The 20,475-nt window shown below is 37.2% G+C and overlaps 1 protein-coding gene and 1 long non-coding RNA gene across 5 annotated transcripts in view; one reads left to right on the forward strand and one right to left on the reverse strand.

Moving 5' to 3' along the window:
• Positions 1–20,475, forward strand: part of PLA2R1 (phospholipase A2 receptor 1) — a 118,677-nt gene that overhangs the window by 82,381 nt on the left and 15,821 nt on the right. For both annotated transcript variants that reach the window (XM_055291987.2, XM_063609478.1), the window contains exons 17-22: positions 398–555; positions 6,440–6,504; positions 7,300–7,403; positions 8,989–9,128; positions 19,612–19,729; positions 20,410–20,475. The exon at positions 20,410–20,475 is cut by the window's right edge and continues 65 nt beyond it. In XM_055291987.2, the coding sequence (XP_055147962.1) occupies positions 398–555; positions 6,440–6,504; positions 7,300–7,403; positions 8,989–9,128; positions 19,612–19,729; positions 20,410–20,475 (651 nt within the window). The remainder of the gene's footprint in view (positions 1–397; positions 556–6,439; positions 6,505–7,299; positions 7,404–8,988; positions 9,129–19,611; positions 19,730–20,409) is intronic.
• LOC129489443 (uncharacterized) overlaps positions 12,256–20,475 on the reverse strand; it is a 32,737-nt gene continuing 24,517 nt past the window's right edge. For all 3 annotated transcript variants that reach the window (XR_008659987.2, XR_010113672.1, XR_010113671.1), the window contains 3 exons: positions 19,429–19,463; positions 16,256–16,376; positions 12,256–14,801 (listed from right to left, as the gene is read on the reverse strand). This is a non-coding gene — a long non-coding RNA (uncharacterized lncRNA). The remainder of the gene's footprint in view (positions 14,802–16,255; positions 16,377–19,428; positions 19,464–20,475) is intronic.

The raw sequence follows: 20,475 nt of genomic DNA on the forward strand, positions 1-20,475 counted from the left end.
TGTTGTTACATTTCTCAAATCGAGCCTCTCTTTTCTTGTGTCAACCTAGAGCTAATTTGTTCAAATTAATAATTAATAAATGTAGTCATTTAATATGATTAAGGACTAGTATCGTCAGTCATTTTCGTGACATGCGATTTTAGAATATGTATCTATCCCCGACCTTTTAATGCTAGTGAAGGTATCTTGTAAGAGATAGACCAAAGAAAAAAAGCAAGTTATATATCTATTTATGTGCATATGTGTCTGTGTGTGTGTTCAGATTCATGTGTGTGTGTGTGTTGTGTGTGTGTACAATTATTTTTAATGCTGAGTGACCAAATCACAAATTTGGGGTCAATCCTAGCATACCTATTTATCATTTCAGCATTATTTTCACTGTTTCTTTTTCTTTCAGATGTACCCTGGCTCTTTTATCAGGATGCAGAATACCTTTTTCATACCTTTGCCTCAGAATGGTTGAACTTTGAGTTTGTCTGTAGCTGGCTGCACAGTGATCTTCTCACAATTCATTCTGCACATGAGCAAGAATTCATCCACAGCAAAATAAAAGCGGTACTTGAACATAACTCACCATGAAAAATTCAGAGTTTAATGCCTTCTTTTGCCCTTGGGAAGGAGGGAGGGATAGTTTTTTCGATTTGACTTCAGATATTTATTTAAACTTCAGTAAAAGCCATAGATTTCAGTAAAGCCATAGATTTTTGAGAATTGTTTTTTTTTTTCTATTATAGAGATTAAGAGAAAATAATGGAGATACAGGTTTACTGTATTGCTCAGTCATTTCCCTTCTCTTCATTCTTTGTTAGCAACAATGGTGAGCACGTCGAGATTGTTTCATGAGGTTCATTCGATCATTTAATCACTGGTAGAACTGGGGTTTTACCAGTGATTAAAACAGACCCAAATTCCCATCTTCATGGAGTTTATATTCTCGTCTGGGAAGAAAAACCATAATCAATACTAGTAAATAGGATTATATAATATATTAGAAAAAATAAGTGGATAAACGCCACAAAGGAAAATTAAGCTCAAATGAGGGATGAGGAATACCTAGGGGGTGCCTGGCAGTTTTAAGGTTTCAAATCTTATAAGAGTACATTATTTTTAAGTTTGTAAAGACTAATATACAGAAAATAGTAAGGAGTAGTTTTCTATTTCAACTTAAGGTAGAGAAAGGCTACTTAATTCCTTGCAGAACTAAGCTAGTAAGAAAGAAACATGCAAGACCTATTAAATAATAAAATAAACTGGCAAAGAATAGTGTACTTTTCAGTGTGTTCCTTCAATAAGCATTCATTATCAAGTATGTGCCAGGCACTGGGATATTTGTCAAAGATGCAAAAATATATGAGATACAGTCTCTGTTTTTAAAAAGGCTGGATATATATACTTTAAAACATCGTGTTGTATACAATAAATACATACAATTTTATTTGTCAATTTTTAAAACATAAATTTAAAAAATAAAGAAGCTGGAAGTGATATGATGTAGTAAATAGAAAGGGCACAGAAAGTACAAATTACAATGGGGGCATGAAGGCGGGAAATCCTCACTCTAAACTTTCCCTTGGAAGCTTTGAAAGCAAGGAAAAGCCATTTTCTTTTCCTGTAATTTAATCATATTTCATGATCTTCAGGAATCCTTTCTAGCTCTATCATCTTTTTATATCTTTGTAAGTTGACTACAAAATGAAGCCCTATATTAAAAGCATCCTAGCCTTGAGAACGAAATGTCTTTCCTCACAGTTCATGGGGATTTACTGTCTCTGTATCCTGTCTGTTGCACATACAGCCCATGAGGTACAAGCAGGTCAGGACTGCTGCTACATTCTGATGGAGAAGCCAAGGAAAAGAGAAGTTAGATGACAATCACGTGCCGAGAAAAAGAGAAGTTAGATGACAATCACGTGGTCCCACAGACACTCAGTGGCAGAACAACCACTAGATGTGGAATGTTCCCCATCATAAATTTGTACACTATTTTGTCACCCTTCCACTCTTACAAATGGAACACTCAAGCCAAAACCATAATGTTCAATATGAGCATGTTCAACTCTATACCATGATGTCGGAAAATACACATTTCTTTAGCCAGACACCATACTCCTCACCTCAGAGGGCAATAACAAGAAACCAGATGAATGGCTGAAAACTAATCCATAGGCATGCAAAGTATACAACCAAAAAAAAGCTGATATTTGGCCATACTTACCATAACCGTTTCAGGTACTATGATGAGTACTAAAATGTAATCTTCCCAAGAACCCTTTTTGGGAAGTCTATTATTAGTACATTTTTACAAATGAGGAGGCTAAGACTTCAAAGTGGTTAAGCAACTTGGTTACACAGCAGCTAAGTGGTGGAATTTGGAAAGAAACCCAGGCCATCTTACTTATCCAGTCATTTAAAAACCCTACACAGTGCTGCCTGTGACAGTGGAACAGCAGTGTCAGGGCATGTAAGAGCACAATGTCTTCATTACATCAAAATGCTAGTTCCAAAATCCTCCCCAAAACATGGCTGCCAGCTTTATCTCAGACATGAACAATGAAGGGCTTCTTTGATCTTTCCAACAGAGCTTAGCTCTGCTGGGAACTTCTGTAGATCTTCTGTCTTCACCTTTCCTCTTAATTCATCTCCTAATCTTTGGAAGTTGGGAAGCCAGTGGGGATGGCAGAGTTAATGCCTCCCATAGAAGGGAAGGGCGAAATCCCACAGGCTGAGCAGTTTGAGTCGTCATAGCCACTGCCATGATCTAGTTGAGGGTTCTGATCTCAAATCAGACAAACTTTATGGTGACTTATATGGCAAAATTGTCACCTGGCCTATGACCATGTTGATGTAGAATGCCCCATCAGTTTCATGGGTAAGGTGCTGACTAAACTCCCCACTGTGCTACAAAAGAAAATTATGGGAAGGTGTGGGATTTGAATACTGAGAACAGGGCCAGGGGACTGTCCTAGTCTTTTCAGGCTGCTGTAACAAAACACTATAGACTACACAGCTTACAAACAACAGAAAATTATTGCTCACAGTTCTGGAGGCTGGAAACTCAAGATCTAGGCATTGGCAGATTTGATGTCTGGTGAATGCCCACTTCCTGGTTCATATGTATCCTTACATAGTGGAAGGGGCAAAGGAGCTCTCCAAGGTCCCCTTTTAAGGACGCTAATCCCATTCATGAGACACCCTCACCCCCCTCTTGACCTTATCACCTGCCACCTGCCTTTTAATATATCACCTTGAGAGTTAGGATTTCAACAATGTAAATTTCAGGGGGACACAAACATTTAGTCTATAGCAGGGTCCAAGGGGAAAGGATATCAAATTAGAAAGAAGAGAGCTGTTACTTTCCAAGAAATTCTTATTTCTGCATAATTTGTGCCTACCTTGGGCACTTATTGTTGGTGGTGGTGATAGTGATGTTCACATTTTGTAAGAAAGAAACCCCATGCCTAAGAACATCCTACTGGAATGGGTCAATCCAGAAGTTACCTCATTCCAAGATGAGGAGCAAGATGTGTAGAGGTCATTCCACTCACTTCTGTCTCACATTTATCTTATAAATGTAGGAAGAGTACAAATAAGTAATTAAACATTTTTGAAATTACGTATGTGCTTTGTGTAGCTCCCCTAAGAAGAGCAGTCATTAGAATTGTTGAAAACAAAAATAACATTTAGTTGCAGTGTCAAAAAAATTAATTATGAACAAGCAAGCTAGATACAGTTTTAAAAATCTGAAGCAAATAAAAATTTTAATAAAATGTTCCCATCTTGGAAAAAGAATGTCAATATTTTCTCTCCCACTCTTTGAGTAACAGAAGACCATAAAGCATGATCAGAGTGAATTTATTTTTTGAGCCATCTTGACAATCACATTAATGCTGAAAAAAAAGCTGCAAGCACTTCAGGAGTTGTTTGACACAAACTGCTAGCTAATTAGTCCGCTTGTCTGACATTTTTACACTGTTATGCAGTATTGTCATTTTGAAATGGCAATTTACCATTATTATTAAATTTTTATTTCTAAATGCTTCTTAAAATACATATCAAATCTATTAGTCCTTCTCCAAAATATCATTTTGTCATTCTTGATGGGAACATTTTAAAAGATGACAGGTTGTTCTTCCTTATATTGCTTTATGGATTAATGTATTGACTGTCACTGTGGGATTTTGTTTGTTTGTTTTTGGTAAATGCTGTTTCCATATGATGCTAACTATAATGGCTGTTTGTATATACCAAAACATAGTTGCTATTGTAAAATGCATGTTCATATGACATTTTTTATGCCCTGAGCTTACTTCTCTATCACATTTCTTTATGCAAACACATATTAATAAGTCTTCTATTGTTGTGGGCTTCCTAAGCTAAAATTTCCAACATCCATTTTCACATTGGATGTTCCATTCTGGGTATCTTCTAGCATCTCCTGTGAAGTTCAGTTCTGTGCCATATCACAACAGGTTGTGATGTGCCATGTGGAGGTTACCATGCCATAATTGAGGTGGTAATAAATATGCCACTTAGGATGCAGCAGTTATAATTTCTCTTTAGAGGTCCTTAATTGGGGCAGTGAACAATCCAGGCCATGATTTCCAGTCCTGTGGCACATGAAACCTCTTTAGATTGAATGAAATTGTTGTAGTTCCCCCACTGAGTTCACAGCCTGTCTCAGTGGACCCATTCCAAAGTCTGACAATGGGAATCTGAATTCAGTCTGTAAGAACATGTCCACGAAACAACACCTCAGGGATCCAAAATTACAGTTGTTCCATCTTGCATTATTCTCAAATTGCTGATAAGACAAACAGCTATGCTGTTTATAGAATAAAAGTACCTGTTTATAAATTAGATTGTTAGAGGGCTATTGGGTTCTGTTGTGTGGAGAGCTGAAATTCCTATGGAAAAATAATATATCTTAAAATTTCTTCCGAAGTCTTTATAGAAGAAATGAGAGTACAAATTTAAATATATAATGCCTTCAAATTAACAGGATTTTAGCACATAAAAATTAAGTTACAGTTCAACACACAACACACACACACACCCCCATTAAGTATACTGATTTACAGGTCTTAGAAAAACCCTTACTGCCTCTTCCTCTTTTATAGTTAAAGAGAGACTTTAAATTTCCTGGGTCGTAAGTCAGTACATCTGCCCTAATGTGTGTGTGTGTGTGTGTGCACGTGCATACACATGGTGCTTTAATTTTATACTTTATTGTACTTAGATCCAAGTGATTAATAGTGGTGTAAAATTAATAAAATGTAAAAGGATAATTTTATTTTTGTTGTTGTTCAAGTCTTTTATTTCCTTACTAATTTTTACTACCTTTATTCTGAACACTACGACATTACTAATACAATCTTAGATTAAGTGGGGTTTTTTATTGGTGATAACTGTATCACTCTGTTAACATAGAATTTATAATCTACTAAAATTTCCATTTTTTGTTATACAGTTTAATTTTATATTAAAAAGTACATATTTTGAAATGTGTCCATGTTGACACATATAAATCTGGTTCCTTTTTTTATTATTATACTTTAAGTTCTGGGATACATGTGCAGAACGTGCAGGTTTGTTACATAGGTATACATGTGCCATGGTGGTTTGCTGCACCCATCAACCTGTCATCTACATTAGGTATTTCTCCTAATGCTATCCCTCCCCCAGCCCCCCACCCCCCGACAGGCCTCAGTGTGTGATGTTCCCCTCCCTGTGTCCATGTGTTCTCATTGTTCAACTCCCCCACTTATGACTGAGAACATGCGGTGTTTGGTTTTCTGTTCGTGTGTTAGTTTGCTGAGAATGATGGTTTCCAGCTTCATCCATGTCCCTGCAAAGGACATGAACTCATCAAAAGGGTAATTTTCTAGCTGTCAAACACTGGGCATTCTGTAGTATTCTTTTGTCCTATACTGTGTCTATTTGAATGGGAAGGAAAGCTTATACTGCTTAAAGCTTAACAATCAGACTAATACCTAAAATCAGTATCTTTATACTAATGATGCCTTGATACCTTGAATTGATTTTCAAATACATGTGACATATGCAATGAATTATAAATCACCAAGAGGGTAAATCACTGAGAGGATAAGCCAATAATTTTTTGTCAGAAAATGAATTCATTTTCTAATATTACTCTTTAAAACCTTCTTAGAGAGTTAGAAACATTACTTTTCAGGTTGTATGAAACTAAAATTATTTTCCATGTTTGATTCCAGTTTTTCTTCATAATGAGGAGGGAATATTTTAGAATAATGAAGTTTCAGGTTTTCTCAAGACCCTAGACCTTAATATACTCTTCCTTAGATAATTGGGTAAAATACTGAAGAATAGAAAGCTATTAGCAGCAACCCCATTACTCTTAATAATGAAAAAGGAAAACAAGTAGAATAAATGCTGACTTTTTTTTTCTTTCTTTTAATAGCTATCAAAGTATGGTGCAAGTTGGTGGATTGGACTTCAAGAAGAAAGAGCCAATTATGAATTTCGGTATGAACCTAGATTCATTTGCATTTAATTTTGTTTGACAGGTTTTATTTGCAGAATGATTAGATTCGATTTTAGTGATCAATTTGTTGAATACCCTTCAAACATTATCTTCAACTTATAAATTTTCACTTCTCTAACCAAAGACATGAGTGTTTTTTAAAGAATACACTTATGAAACCATCCCGACGATCTAGCCATAAACATATCCATCACCTCCAAAAGCTTTCTTTCCTGCTCTATTCATTTATTTATTTATTCACTAATTCATTCATTTTTGTGATGAGAACACTTAACATAAAATCTACCCTCTTAGCTGGGCGCGGTGGTTCATGCCTGTAATCCCAGTACTTTGGGAGGCCGAGGAGGGCGGATCGCCTTAGGTCAGGAGTTCGAGACCAGCCTGGCCAACATGGAGAAACCCTGTCTCTACTAAAAATACAAAAATTAGCTGGGCATGGTGGTGCGCACCTGTAGACCCAGCTACTTGGGGCGGGGGCTAAGGCAGGAGAATCGCTTGAACCCGAGAGGCAGAGGCTGCCGTGAACCAAGATCGTGCCACTGCACTCAGCCTAGGTGACAGGGCAAGACTCCATCTCAAAAAAAATCTACCCCCTTAGAAAAATTTTAAGTATATGATACAATATTGTTAAATATAGGCACTATGCTACATATAAGTATTTTTTTAATTTAATAGAATATTATATCTTCAATCCCTACCTTAGAACTCTAAGAATGATGTTGGAGACTGGACATGCAGAATGAGAGAAGACCTTAACATTTTTAATGTTCCCACAGCTGGAGAGATGGAACACCAGTGATATACCAGAACTGGGACACAGGAAGAGAAAGAACTGTGAATAATCAGAGCCAGAGATGTGGCTTTATTTCTTCTATAACAGGTTACTTTACTTACCCATTTTTGGGTTCATAATACAAACTAATAATTTTCAGGAGGCTTAAAGTCTTTTCCTTGCATCATTTCCATGAGAAGTTTCTGTTTATTTCTCTTTTCAGTTGATGTGTTCAGTTTTGTCTGCCATAAGGCTTAAGGATGGCCATTTTTTCTGTTCAATCCATGTATTCATGTTCTCGGAAATAATTTACATCTGAATAAGTCCTTCCTCATAAATCAAACCAGCACCAGAAATGGGCCCAATGAAACTGTTAAAAAAATATGCCTGACAAATGCTTTTCTCTATGATATTTCAATGGAAGCACTTTAAAAAAAAATCTATTCCTATATCCAATTTATAATGGGCCAGAACTTTAACCTCTGTGAAATTTACTTCCATTCTCCTATTTAATAAATGTTTTGATTCAAGTCAGTATTCTTTTTTTCTTTTAATACCTGTCATCAATTGCTGCTTCCTTTCGAATGGCAACTGTTTGCAAGTTGGATTTAGAAACACATTTAGGTTGAAGATTGGTTTTTTAAATTCTCTTCATCAGTGCAGTGTAGTTAGGTTGATTGTCCACTCATTCGCCTTCTCTCTAACCAATAAAAGATAACGATACCCGTTACTCTAACAGATTCATAACTAACCTGTGCCCCAGGCCAGGAGAGGGATAAACTTGGAAAATAATTTTGGGTGTGAAGGCCTCTGCAGAGAGTTAGGAAAGGAAAATCCGTGTGGTTAATCAGCTTGCTTTTACCAGCAGGTGTCACAACAGCCTACAGAAAGGACTGTTTTGAGAGTCTGGGAGAATAGCAGCTAATCTGCATTGAAAATAGCATTCCAGCCCCTCCTTCAAAATGCCAGCATCTTTTGGGCTCATATTCCTGATCTAGAAAACTGAGCCTGCCCTTGCAATTGGCATGCATTCTGCCCTGTTCTGGAATTTATGACTTGGATGCCAATAAAATGCATTCTATAATCCTTATTCTGAAAATATAGCTCTTCTAAATTAAAAAAAAAAAAAAGCAGTTCGTTTGTCGGAGGCTAAGGATTTGAGGATATATCTTACTGAAGACACATCTATATGTGAGTCTGTTTTATTTAAGGGTCAGTATTAAGAAATGCTATTTTCTTGGAAGTTCTTGAGTTAATTTTTCTAAATTATTATATTTTCTAAAGAATTATAAAGTAGAAATTATCTACTGTTTTAGAATCTTTTTCCTCTCTGTACATTGAAGTTGAAGGTTTTAAAATGAAATCGTTACCCTACAAAGTATTCTTTTGCTACACAAGTCAAATATTCTTAAGATTTTAATCAGTTCTATGATTCAAATTGCAGTATTTATTTAGATTTTTTTTAAATTGCAAAATTTCTACATTCTTAAATTAAAATTACCGATTTGGCCCCTTGCCCACAGTTAGCTGTTGTTCCTAGAGAAATCTATGATCAGCAGTTTAGTTCAGTTTCTAGATTTTAAAAAATAAATTATGAAAAACCATAGCAGTCATAAAAATAGTGATCAACAGAGAATGCCTTCAAAGAATCGCCATTGTTCCCAAGCCATTTCTAACCCATTTTCTCCTCCAGGACTCTGGGGTAGTGAAGAGTGTTCAGTTTCTATGCCTAGTATCTGTAAGCGAAAAAAGGTTTGGCTCATAGAGAAAAAGAAAGATACACCAAAACAACAAGGAACGTGTCCCAAAGGATGGCTATATTTTAACTCTAAGGTAAGCTTGTTTTTCAAAAGTTGCCTTCGTTTCTCTTTTGTAGACACTAATTTTGGAAAGTTTTCAAAAAGTGGAAGTGGCTTTTAAAACCTGTGAGTTATCCATAGGACCTGGAATTTTTTTGTCACAATTTTCAAGAAATTTGAGTTTTCCATTTAGTAACAAATCTTTTGGAACAAAAGATTTTTGTCAAAAACAGCCTGGACACTGCCCTTCATTTCTATACTCAGTTTTACTATTGACATAGTCATTTATTGTGCAGTATGAATGTTTCATTAGGTGTGACATATGTGTGTATGCATGTATGTGTGCATATGCATGTGTGTCTGTGCTCATGTGCGTGCGTGTGTGCGCACAGTGTATGTATGTGCCTGCATGCCTGTGTGTCTAGGTTCTGCTCCCAAATAAGCTGTAAATTTCAGAGGACTCAGATTCCATCTCCTCCTCTTGTGTTTTCCCTGCCTGGAGCCAGCATAGAGCTCTGCCTACTAGTGAATTGAGGGACTAATAGCTTAGCTTGGTCAACGTCATCTTGAGCCTCATAAAGCTGGTGCTTCCATGCAGATTTGAATTAAGAAAAAAATTGCCAGTGGGGATATTTTAAACCAGATTTATTATTTCTGATGCTGCCTTCAATTAAGGCCTAGACTTTCCCTCCACTCTTCATATTTTATAATAAAATAACTTTATAGGCCTTAGGTGGAAGTAATTAAAATACATCCCAAATTATAATTGTTTAACTCTTAGAAAATTAAAAAACCCAAACTGTGCCATCATTTCATATGCTAATATGAAATTCCTCTTCAATCGTGGACAGCCAATTTTTAATCTAAGTGTTCAGTTATATTGGCAGGGCTTTCTCTCCTTTGTGATCTTCCTCCCATTGTTAATTTGAGAAATGAGGCCACTTGGATTTTTCACACATTCGTTGAGTACCCACCAGATATTTGGCACTGACTTTTAAATTTTTTTAATATCTGGTAAACACACACAATATAGAATTTACCATTCTAACCATTTTTGTTTACTGTTTACTAGTGTTAAGTATTACATACTCACTGTCATTCAACAAATCTCCAGACCTTTTCCATCTTGCAAAACTGAAACTCTACCCATTAAATGACTCCCTGTTCTTCCTACCCTGAGCCCCTTGGCAACTACTGTTCTACTTTCTGTGTCTTTGAATTTGCCTACTTTAGATACCTCATGTAAGTGGAGTCAGACAGTATTTGCCTTTTTGTGACTGGCTTATTTCACTTAGCATAATGTCCTCAAGGTTCATCCACACTGGCATGTGACAGGACTTCCTTTTGACGGTTGGACAATATTCCATTGTATGAATATACTACATTTTGTTTATCCATTCATCCATTGGTGGACATTTGAGTTACTTCCCCTCTTAGCTAATTGATTTTATGTGTATTTCTTATATCACTGAATTTTAAAAATATATAGAATTACTATCCTCATTTTACATATGAAAAGACAGATGCTAACAAAATTGTGTGACTTTTCTGAAACTTCACAGTGAATAAGCATTAGGCCAAGATGCACTTTTTCTGACCCTGAGTCTGGTGGTCTTGCCCCTTTCCTATGCCTGCCACTTCACATTGGCACTTAAGGACTGCCACTCCAGAAATGCAAATTAAAACAACAATGAGTGATTTGCCACTGCACAGCTACTAGAATGGCCCAAATCCAGAGCACTGACAACACTACATGCTGGCAAGGAAGCCGAACAACAGGAGCTCTCATTGACTCCTGGTGGGAATGCAGAATGGTACGGCCACTGTGGAAGACAGTTTGGCAGTTTCTTACAAAACTAAACATACTTTTACCATTTGATCCAGCAATCACACTCCTTGGTATTTACCCAAAGGAGTTGAAAACTTATGTACACATAAAAACCTGTCCATGGATATTTGTGACATCTTTATTCTTAATTGCCAAAACTTGGAAGCAATCAAGATGTCCCTAGTAGGTGAATAAATAAACTGGTACAACCACACAATGGAATATTACTCAGTGCTAAAAAGAAATTAGCTATCAAGCCTTTAAAACACATGGAGGAAACTTAAATTCTTATTTCTAAGTGAAAGAAGCCAATCTGAAAAGCCTACAATACTGTATGATTCCAACTGTATGACATTCTGGAAAAGACAAAACTGGAGAGACAGTAAAAAGATCAGTGGTTGCCAGGTGTTGCAGGGAGGGAAGGATGAAGTTGTGGAAGATTCTTAGGGCAGTGAAAATTCTCTGTATGATACCACAATGGTGGATGCATGTCATTAGACATTTGTACAAATTCATAGAATGTACAACACAAAGAGTGAACCATAATGTAAACTATGGACTTTGGGTGGTTATGATGTGTTAATGCAGGTTCATTGATTGTAACAGATGTACCTTTCTGTGAAGATGGGGCATACTGATAATGGGGGAGGCTGTGTATGTGTGGATCAGGTGGGAAATCTCTGTAACTTCTTTTATTTTTTTATTTTTTTTATTTTTTTTGAGCCGGACTCTCAGTCTGTCACCCAGGCTGGAGTGCAGTGGCATGATCTCCCCTCACTGCAACCTTCATCTCCCGGGTTCAAGTGATTCTCCTGCCTCAGCCTCCCAAGTAGCTGGGGTTACAGGTGCCTGCCACCACACCCCACTAATTTTCGTATTTTTAGTACAAACGGGGTTTCAGTACAAACGGGGTTTAGTACAAACGGGGTTTAGTACAAACGGGGTTTCACCATGCCAGGCTGGTCTCGAACTCCTGACCTCAGGTGATCCGCCCGCCTCCCAAAGTTGTACCTTCCTCTTAACTTTGCTGTGAACCTAAAACTGCTTTTTAAAAAAATGAAGTCTTTAATAATATTTTTTTTAAAAAAAAAGAGTTGCCGTGTCAGCTTAGCCCCATGACACAATGAGCTCAGTGGCACTGTGAGATATTTTCCAGAATAGTGTAATTGTATTCTAAAACTTCACTATAGTAATGAGGTACACTATTTTTTAATCATTGATACTTTCTGTATACTTCCTGTTTTCTCAAACTATAAAATCTTTCTACCAGGTATAAATTATTTTCACATTTCAGTATGAGAAACTTGTAGCTAATATTCAATAAGACACTGAGTATTACTAAGTCTTTTATTAAAACCTTTGGCAATTAGTTTTTTAAAGCATCTTTATGGTCATAAATAATGTAACATAACATTTGCCATTTTAACCATTATTGAGTGTACAATTCAATGGCATTAATTACATGCATAATGTTATACAACCATCATCTCTATTTCCAAAACATTCTCACTATCCCAAACAGAAACTCTATAACCATTAAGCACTAACTTCCTGTTCTCCATCCCCTGGTAACCTCTAATCTATTCTCTATCTCTATGAATGTGCCTATTCTAGGTATTTCATATTAGCAAACTCATACAATATTTGTCCTTGTGTCTGGCCTATTCACATGATGTTTTCAAGGTTCATTTGTGTTTTAGCATATCTCAAAATTTCATTCCTGCTTGTGGCTGAATAATATTCCTGTGTGGCACGGGCTTGTGTGTGTGTGTGTGTGTGTGTGTGTGTGTGCGAATATTGCACATTTTGTTTATTCATTCATCTGTTGGTGGGCACTTGAGTTGTTTTCACCTTTTGGCTATTGTGAATAATGCTTCAATGAACATTGGTGTGTAAGTCTCTGTTTGAGTCCCTATTTTGTATTCTTTTGAATGTATACCTACGAATAGAATTGCTGGGTCATATGGTAACTCAGTAGTTAGCTTTTTGAGGAACTGACAAATGTTCTTCCACAGCGACCAAACCTTTTTACCATCCTGCTAGCCGTGTGTGAGGGTTTCAATTTCTCCACATCTTTGCCAACTCTGGCTATTATATAGCCATCCTAGAGCACGTTAGATATTATTTCATTGTGATTTTGATTTGCATTTCTCTCTTATCTGATGAAGTTGAGCATCTTTTCATGTGCTTGTTAGCCCTTTGTTTACCTTCTTTGGAAGAATGTCTATTAAAGTCCTTTGTCCATTTTTAAATTGGATCATTTGCCTTTTTATTGTTGAGTCATAGAAATTCCTTATATATTCTAAATATTAAACCCCATCCAATATATGATTTATAAATATTTTCCATCATTCTGTAGGTTGTCTTTTAACTTTCTTGATAATGTCCTTCGATGCACAAAAGTTTTTAATTTTGATGAAGCCCAATTGTCTACTTTTTGTTTTGTCACTTGTGCTTTTGGTATCATACTTAAGAATTCACTGCCAAATCCAAGGTAATGAAGATTTGCTCCTGTGTGTTTGTCTAAGAGCTTTATGGTTTTAGCATTTATATTTAGGTTGTTGGTCCATTTTGAATTCACTCCAGTATGTGACAATTAGTTTTTCACAACTGTTAGAACAAATGTATCCTGGCATGGTCTCTAGGGAACAGGCATAAAGGAATGCCTAGCTAATCTCCAAATCACATTTCTGGTACAGATAGTGAACAACCCAAAAGCATGAACACAACTGTTCTAGTTACGAAATCATGCCTCCTTTCATGTGTAAAAGAGGATTTGTTTTATACTTTAAGTTCTGGGCTACATATGTAGAACATGCAATTTTGTTACATAGATATACACGTGCCATGGTGGTTTGCTGCACCCATCAACATGTCATCTACATTAGGTATTGCTCCTAATGTTATCCCTCTCCTAGGCCCCCACCCCTCGACAAGCCCCAGTGTGTGATGTTCCCCTCCTTATGTCCATGTGCTCTCGTTGTTCAGCTCCCACTTATGAGTGAGAACACATGGTGTTTGGTTTTCTGTTCCTGTATTAGTTAGCTGAGAATGATATTTTCCAGCTTCATCCATGTCCCTGCAAAGGACATGAACTCATCCTTTTTTATGGCTGCATAGTATTCCACGGTGTTTATGTGCCACATTTTCTTTATCCAGTCTATCATTGGTGGACATTTGGGTTGGTTCCAAGTCTTTGCTATTGTGAATAGTGCTGCAATAAACATAAGTGTGCATGTGTCTTTATAGCAGCATGATTTATAATCCTTTGGGTACATACCCAGTAATGGGATTGCTGGGTCAAGTGGTATTTTTAGTTCTAGATCCTTGAGGAATCACCACACTGTCTTTCACAAAAGTTGAACTAATTTACACTCCCACCAACAGTGTAAAAGTGTTCCTATTTCTCCACATCCTCTCCAGCACCTGTTGTTTCCTGACTTTTTAATGATGGCCATTCTAACTGGTGTGACATGGTATCTCGTTGTGGTTTTGATTTGCATTTCTCTAATGACAAGTGATGATGAGTATTTTTTCATGTGTCTGTTGGCTGCATAATGTCTTCTTTTGAGAAGTGTCTGTTCATCTCCTTTGCCCACTTTTTGATGGAGTTGTTTGTTTTCTTCTTGTAAATTTGTTTAAGCTCTTTGTAGATTCTGGATATTAGCCCTTTGCCAGACGGATAGATTGCAAAAATTTTCTCCCATTCTGTAGGTTGCCTGTTCACTCTGATGGTAGTTTCTTTTGCTGTGCAGAAGCTCTTTAGTTTAATTATATCCCATTTGTCTATTTCGGCTTTTGTTGCCATTGCTTTTGGTGTTTTAGGCATGAAGTCTTTGCCCATACCTATGTCCTGAATGGTATTGCCCAGGTTTTCTTCTAGGATTAAAAGAGGATATTTTAAGGAAATTAATGACAAGTCAAATCCTTAGCATTTGATAAATAATTCTTAGAAACCTGGAATAGTTGTTTCTGGTTCAGCCTTTTGCTATTATCCTTCCCCTAAACTTGATTTTTACCCACACAGTTCAGCTCCATCCCATGTGTCCTCCTGTGCACACGTAGAGAGTGTGTATCTATGGGAATGGTGGCAGTGATGGTGGAGCAGACCCAGGGCAAAAGAGCAGGTGAATGCTTCCCATGAAGGGAATAGAGAGGGGCATAAATATATGCATGAGAATGGCAGGGAGGGGAAGCGCCTTCTGAAGCTAGCCCTGGGGCATGATTAAAACACCCTCACGTAGCTCAGAGTTATAAAAAAAAATTATTGATAACTAACAGCTAGATCAGTAGTTTTCAGCCCTGGTCAAATATTTAGAATCAGCAGGTGAGCTTTTTAAAAACATCAAGGTGCAGGAGACGTCCTGAAGATTCTGATTTAGCTGATCTGCATGGGATCCAGGCATCCATATTTTTTTAAAGCTCCCTCAGTTATTCTAATGTGCGGCCAATATTTGCCCAGAAATTCAACAGTCATAGTTCCACAACTCTTTCTTCAAGGCATTAGGATAATTTGATTACAAAGGATATCATCACAGCAGGCTTCATGAGTAGGTGGCAATTCACCTGGCACAATGTCAGAGTCACCATGCATGTCTTCCCACCCACAGTGCCTTCTCCTGCACATTAATGCCTAAAATTCCACCACTGGAGTTTCTCTCCTTTGTCTCAACACTTTCCTTTATTTTTAAAAGGGAAATATTTTTGAGATTGCCTCACCTGTCATCTACACCTTGAAAGAAGTGAGTTTATCAGATTATTAGAAAAACTGCTAATAGGAGAGTTGATAGCTGAGAGGAGTGGGATGGTTTTTCCCTATTAACAAATAAAGCTACAGAAGGAAAACTGGGAGATAACAATGATGGACCTTCTTTACTTCACAATTCTGAAATGAGTTTCAATACATTATGTCCCATTAAACTTTGCTTATTGTTTGTGAATTTCCTAGGACTAATTCTTATTGATTATTTCTAAGGAAAAAATCCCACTTTGTTGACAAACACCTTTTGGAGTTTTTAAAACTGAGATACACAGAAATTAAGCATCTTTTCCAATGTCTCACAAATAGTCTTCTCTGTGTTTGACAATGTAAGAGAGGTTTGACCAGGGGTTTACCCAGGAAGAATGAGTCATCTAAGATACCTATCCCAGCAGATCTGTGGGAGGAAGAAATTCTAAGTGTGTGTGTGTGTGATTAACTCTTGTGCTTCTACTTACATATTTTTATTCAAGACCTGGATTGAGTGGTAATGGCTGCTTTGCACCATCTAGTTTGGGATTAGTCAATGTTTGATTTTGTGCATAACATGTTTTTTTCTTAAAAATACTCTCACCTCTTTTTGGAATTTATTCAAATTGGAGAACTTTATTCATTCATTCATTTACTATCTGGATGTCAGGAATTCAGTGGTGAGGAAAAACAGACACAGCCCCTTCTCTTTTGGCGCTTACACACTAGAGGGAGAACAAACGTTAGTAAATCGATCAGGAAAATGGCTGTGTAATTTAAAACTGTGGTGTATGTAATGAAGGAAAGTTATGTGGTTCTAGAAAAGTGTATAGCCAGAGGACCTGACTGAAGTGGTCAGAAAGGCAGAGAACATTAAAAATAGGGGGAGACACATGTGCTAATGTCCTGCAGCAAGGTGGGAGTATGACATTTAAGAAACTTGCAGTGAGCCGAGATCGTGCCACTGCACTCCAGCGTGGGCGACAGAGCGAGACTCCGTCTCAAAAAAAAAAAAAAAAAAAAGAAACTAAAGGAAACATAGAGAACTAGAGTGGCCGAAGGTGAGACAAAAGAAGTGGAAAGGGTGATACCGTGTTGGACTTCTGGCCTCTATCCTGAGAGCAGTGGGAAACCCTTGACAGGTTTAAAACTAAAGAAGGACATGACCAGGACCAAATTTTAAAAAGTTACTCTAGATGTAGTGCCAAGGATATATGGGAGAAGGGCAAGGGTGAGAAAGGTAAGGGCAGTTAGGAAGCTATTGCTGTAGTGCAGGCAAGAGATTAGTAGGTTGGGCTAAGATGGTGGTGGCAGAGACCATGAGGCAGTGGGAAAGGGGGATGGGTGAGGGGGCTTTTTGGGAAATGAGATGTCCAAATGGTATAGCTATTGGGGAGATGGAGTGGGAAGGTAAGGATGCCTCTGAGGCTTCAGGCTTATTATATGTGTATAAGTGCATGCTGACCGTGCCATTCACTGTGAGTAGGAACACTGGGAAAGGGCCAGGTTTGGAGAGAACTGAATTTCATTTTCAAATATTGAGCTAGAAATGATTTTGAGACAAAAAAAGAATTTTATATTGAAAACCCATTTAGAATACAGTAGGACCCCATTAATTCACAGTAATAATCAGAGATGCATTAAACTTGATCACATTTTGCAAATTAGTAAGTAAACAATTTTAAATTAAGGATGCTGTACTTCATCTTGCTGCTTTGCCTTAATTATTAATGACACAATTTCGGAGTGTGTTAGTAAATATGTTATATTTTTAGAAACAATGAAGTCGTGGTAATGGGAGGCCACACTTCCGTAGTCAAGCTAGTAAATCCTGACTGAGGCAAACGTAGAGGAAGCAGAGGAGGTGTTTTTCTGGAGAGATTTATTGAGCTAACTGAACCAATGAGGTTCATTGGTATTTATGAATGGTTCATTAGTGTAACTGTCTGAACACAAGGTGAATTCACATTAAATGATAAGACTTCCCAATAATTAATATGTGCCACTCTTTAGAATTTGTAATTAGAGGAAAGAGGCAAAATGAAAGGAAATAGATAAAAGGATAATTGTTATAAAATTAAACTCCTTGAAAGCCAATTCAGTTTATTTGTGAAGCAAACAAGACAAAAAGGACCAGAAGAATTGAAAATGTATTTTCTCTCTTAGTTGGCAACTCAACTTCAAGCTAGTTCAGCGTTTCTGGTTTTTATCCTAAGAGCAGTGGAAAATTCCTGAAGGGTTTAAACTAAAGGGTGACATGATCAGGACTGAGTTTTAAAAAGAATTACCTTACACTATTGACATTTGGAGTCGGATACTTCTTTCTTTTGGAAGACTGACCTGACCTGTACTTTGCAAATGGTTAGCAGCATCCTTGTCTCTACCCACTAGTTGCCAACAGCAATCCCCTCCCCAATTGTAGCAATGAAAAATATCTGCAGGCATTATCAAAATATACACCAGGCCTCACCTTCAACCCTGGGAATTACATTTCAACATGAGAGTTGGAGGGAACAGACATCCAAACTATATCAGATATCATTCCAAAATAAGGTAGGAAAGGATGCTTGTTCAAGTGTAGGTTTCCACGCTAACCTAGAATTATCCTGTAGTGGCAAGATCTTAGGATCTGACCTATCAATGACTAGGGTTGTCTGTGTTCATTGATAAGAGAATTGAATATGAGAGAAGAATCCCCAGCAAGTTCCCGATGAAACATCCTTTGCATAAAGTTTCTCCTGACCTCTCTGGAATTTTGCCTGATCCATTATAACCTTTCTCTTCTATCTTTTCCTCTCACCTAACTCCATCTAGTCCTACCAACATTCTTAAATTTCATCGAACTTTCGGGGAAAAACAAACAAACTTATCTTCAACCCTGCCTCTCGTGCCAAGTGTGTATCATTCCATTTCTCATCCCATCCCATAAGAAAGAAACCTCTGTGGCAGGGCGCAGTGGCTCACACCTGTAATCCCAGCTCTTTGGGAGGCCAAGGCAGATGGATCACAAGGTCAAGAGATCAAGACCATCCTGGCCAACATGGCGAAACCCTATCTCTACTAAAAATACAAAAATTAGCCAGGCATGGTGGTGCGCACCTGTAGTCCCAGTTACTCAGGAGGCTGAGGCAGAAGAATCACTTGGACCCAGGAGGCAGAGGTTGCAGTGAGCCGAGATCTCACCACTGCACTCCAGCCTGGGTGACAGAGCAAGACTGCATCTCAAAAAAAATTAAACAAGAAAAGAAACTTCTGCCATGATGCAGACATGATTCTCTCTTGCATAACACTCAACTTTTATTGCCAAATTCCACAATCTTTTTTGTGTTCCCTCTAACATTGATGGCCAACCTCCCCCTTCATTTCTACTTCTTCCCAGGATTCTTTGGTCATACCCTTGCTTTCTGTCCCACTGGGATCATTTATTTTTCTTCTCTGGCTCTTCCCAATAGACTTAGTGACCAAATGGCTGACTCAAGTATTTAGTGAATTTAAACACCTGATGTGTTCGACTCCCCATTATTTCTCTCTCACTTAAAGTAAGGAAGTGTGTTTGTAAATAAAATTGAACTAAGCTGTTCATTGCCACCCCCAGAATGTTTTTTTTTTTTTTTAGATTAAATGTGCCAGTGTAAACTTCGCAATCAGAGTGGCTCCCTTTTAGGAAGAATACTACTTTTCATTGTGCTGAAGGCACTGTTCTGACATTTCACATGACAAAACGCATCCCTGCTTCTGTTCCTGCCTGCTGCAAATGCAGGCAAGTCATTAACTCACCCTGAAAGCTGCTCCTCTTTGTTTTACTGTAACACCTTTGGAGGAAATGAAAGAAAAATGAGTTATTTCTGCCCAAGAAAATTATAAAGAATTTTCAAAGCTGATATTCAGTGTCTTTGGGAAATTTTTAATTCACTTAGAAAAATACAGAAATGAATGTTTTGTTTTGACATTTTTTGATAGTGCCTTTTGCTGAATATCCCCAAAGACCCAAGCAGTTGGAAGAACTGGATGCATGCTCAACATTTCTGTGCTGAAGAAGGGGGGACCCTGGTCGCCATTGAAAGTGAGGTGGAGCAAGGTAGAGTACTCAAGATCCAACCAGGCCAAGATAACCATTTTTATTCAAGTATTTATTAAAATATCCCCCCACCTATACTAACATTCCCAAATCAACATTTAAAATACTGTGTTGCTGATGATACACAAGTTTTCAGTTTGACCCATAGGTTTTATTTCATGATATCTGTAAAAGTTAGTGTACTGCATTGCTTATAAACTGCTGGGTTTTGGAGCCTTTTCTCTCACCAGTAACAGTGGAAAGAATAAGGACATATTTATGGCCTATATTTCAAAATGGCTAAAAGGTATGATCTACATGTAACTGCATGGTATGATTTTTAGATCCCTTTAGATTTACCTACATGCTTTTATTTGATATTTAAACAATTATATACTTTAGTTTAAATATAGCAGATAAATCCTCTTTTGTTTAGAAAGGTAATTAATGAACTCTGGAAATTGTTTTGTTAATGATATGATGAAATCTCATGTTATCCAGCTAATTTCTGTCAATTTAAACTAAAACAAAAGTGAAAAAAACTGCATTACCTTAACAAGGATAAAGTAACAAGTTCCTATAAATGATTCATAATTATGTTTTGCTGGCATTTAAATATAATCATAGCTATAAATAGGATCTAGTGATTACCCAAATGCTTTCTACAGTATTAAATTAGATAATGTATTCCTGTTTTTCAGCTTTCATTACTATGAATCTTTTTGGCCAGACCACTGATGTGTGGATAGGTTTACAAAATGATGATT

This window comes from Symphalangus syndactylus, chromosome 9 (assembly GCF_028878055.3).
Source record: "Symphalangus syndactylus isolate Jambi chromosome 9, NHGRI_mSymSyn1-v2.1_pri, whole genome shotgun sequence".
NCBI lineage: Eukaryota > Metazoa > Chordata > Mammalia > Primates > Hylobatidae > Symphalangus > Symphalangus syndactylus.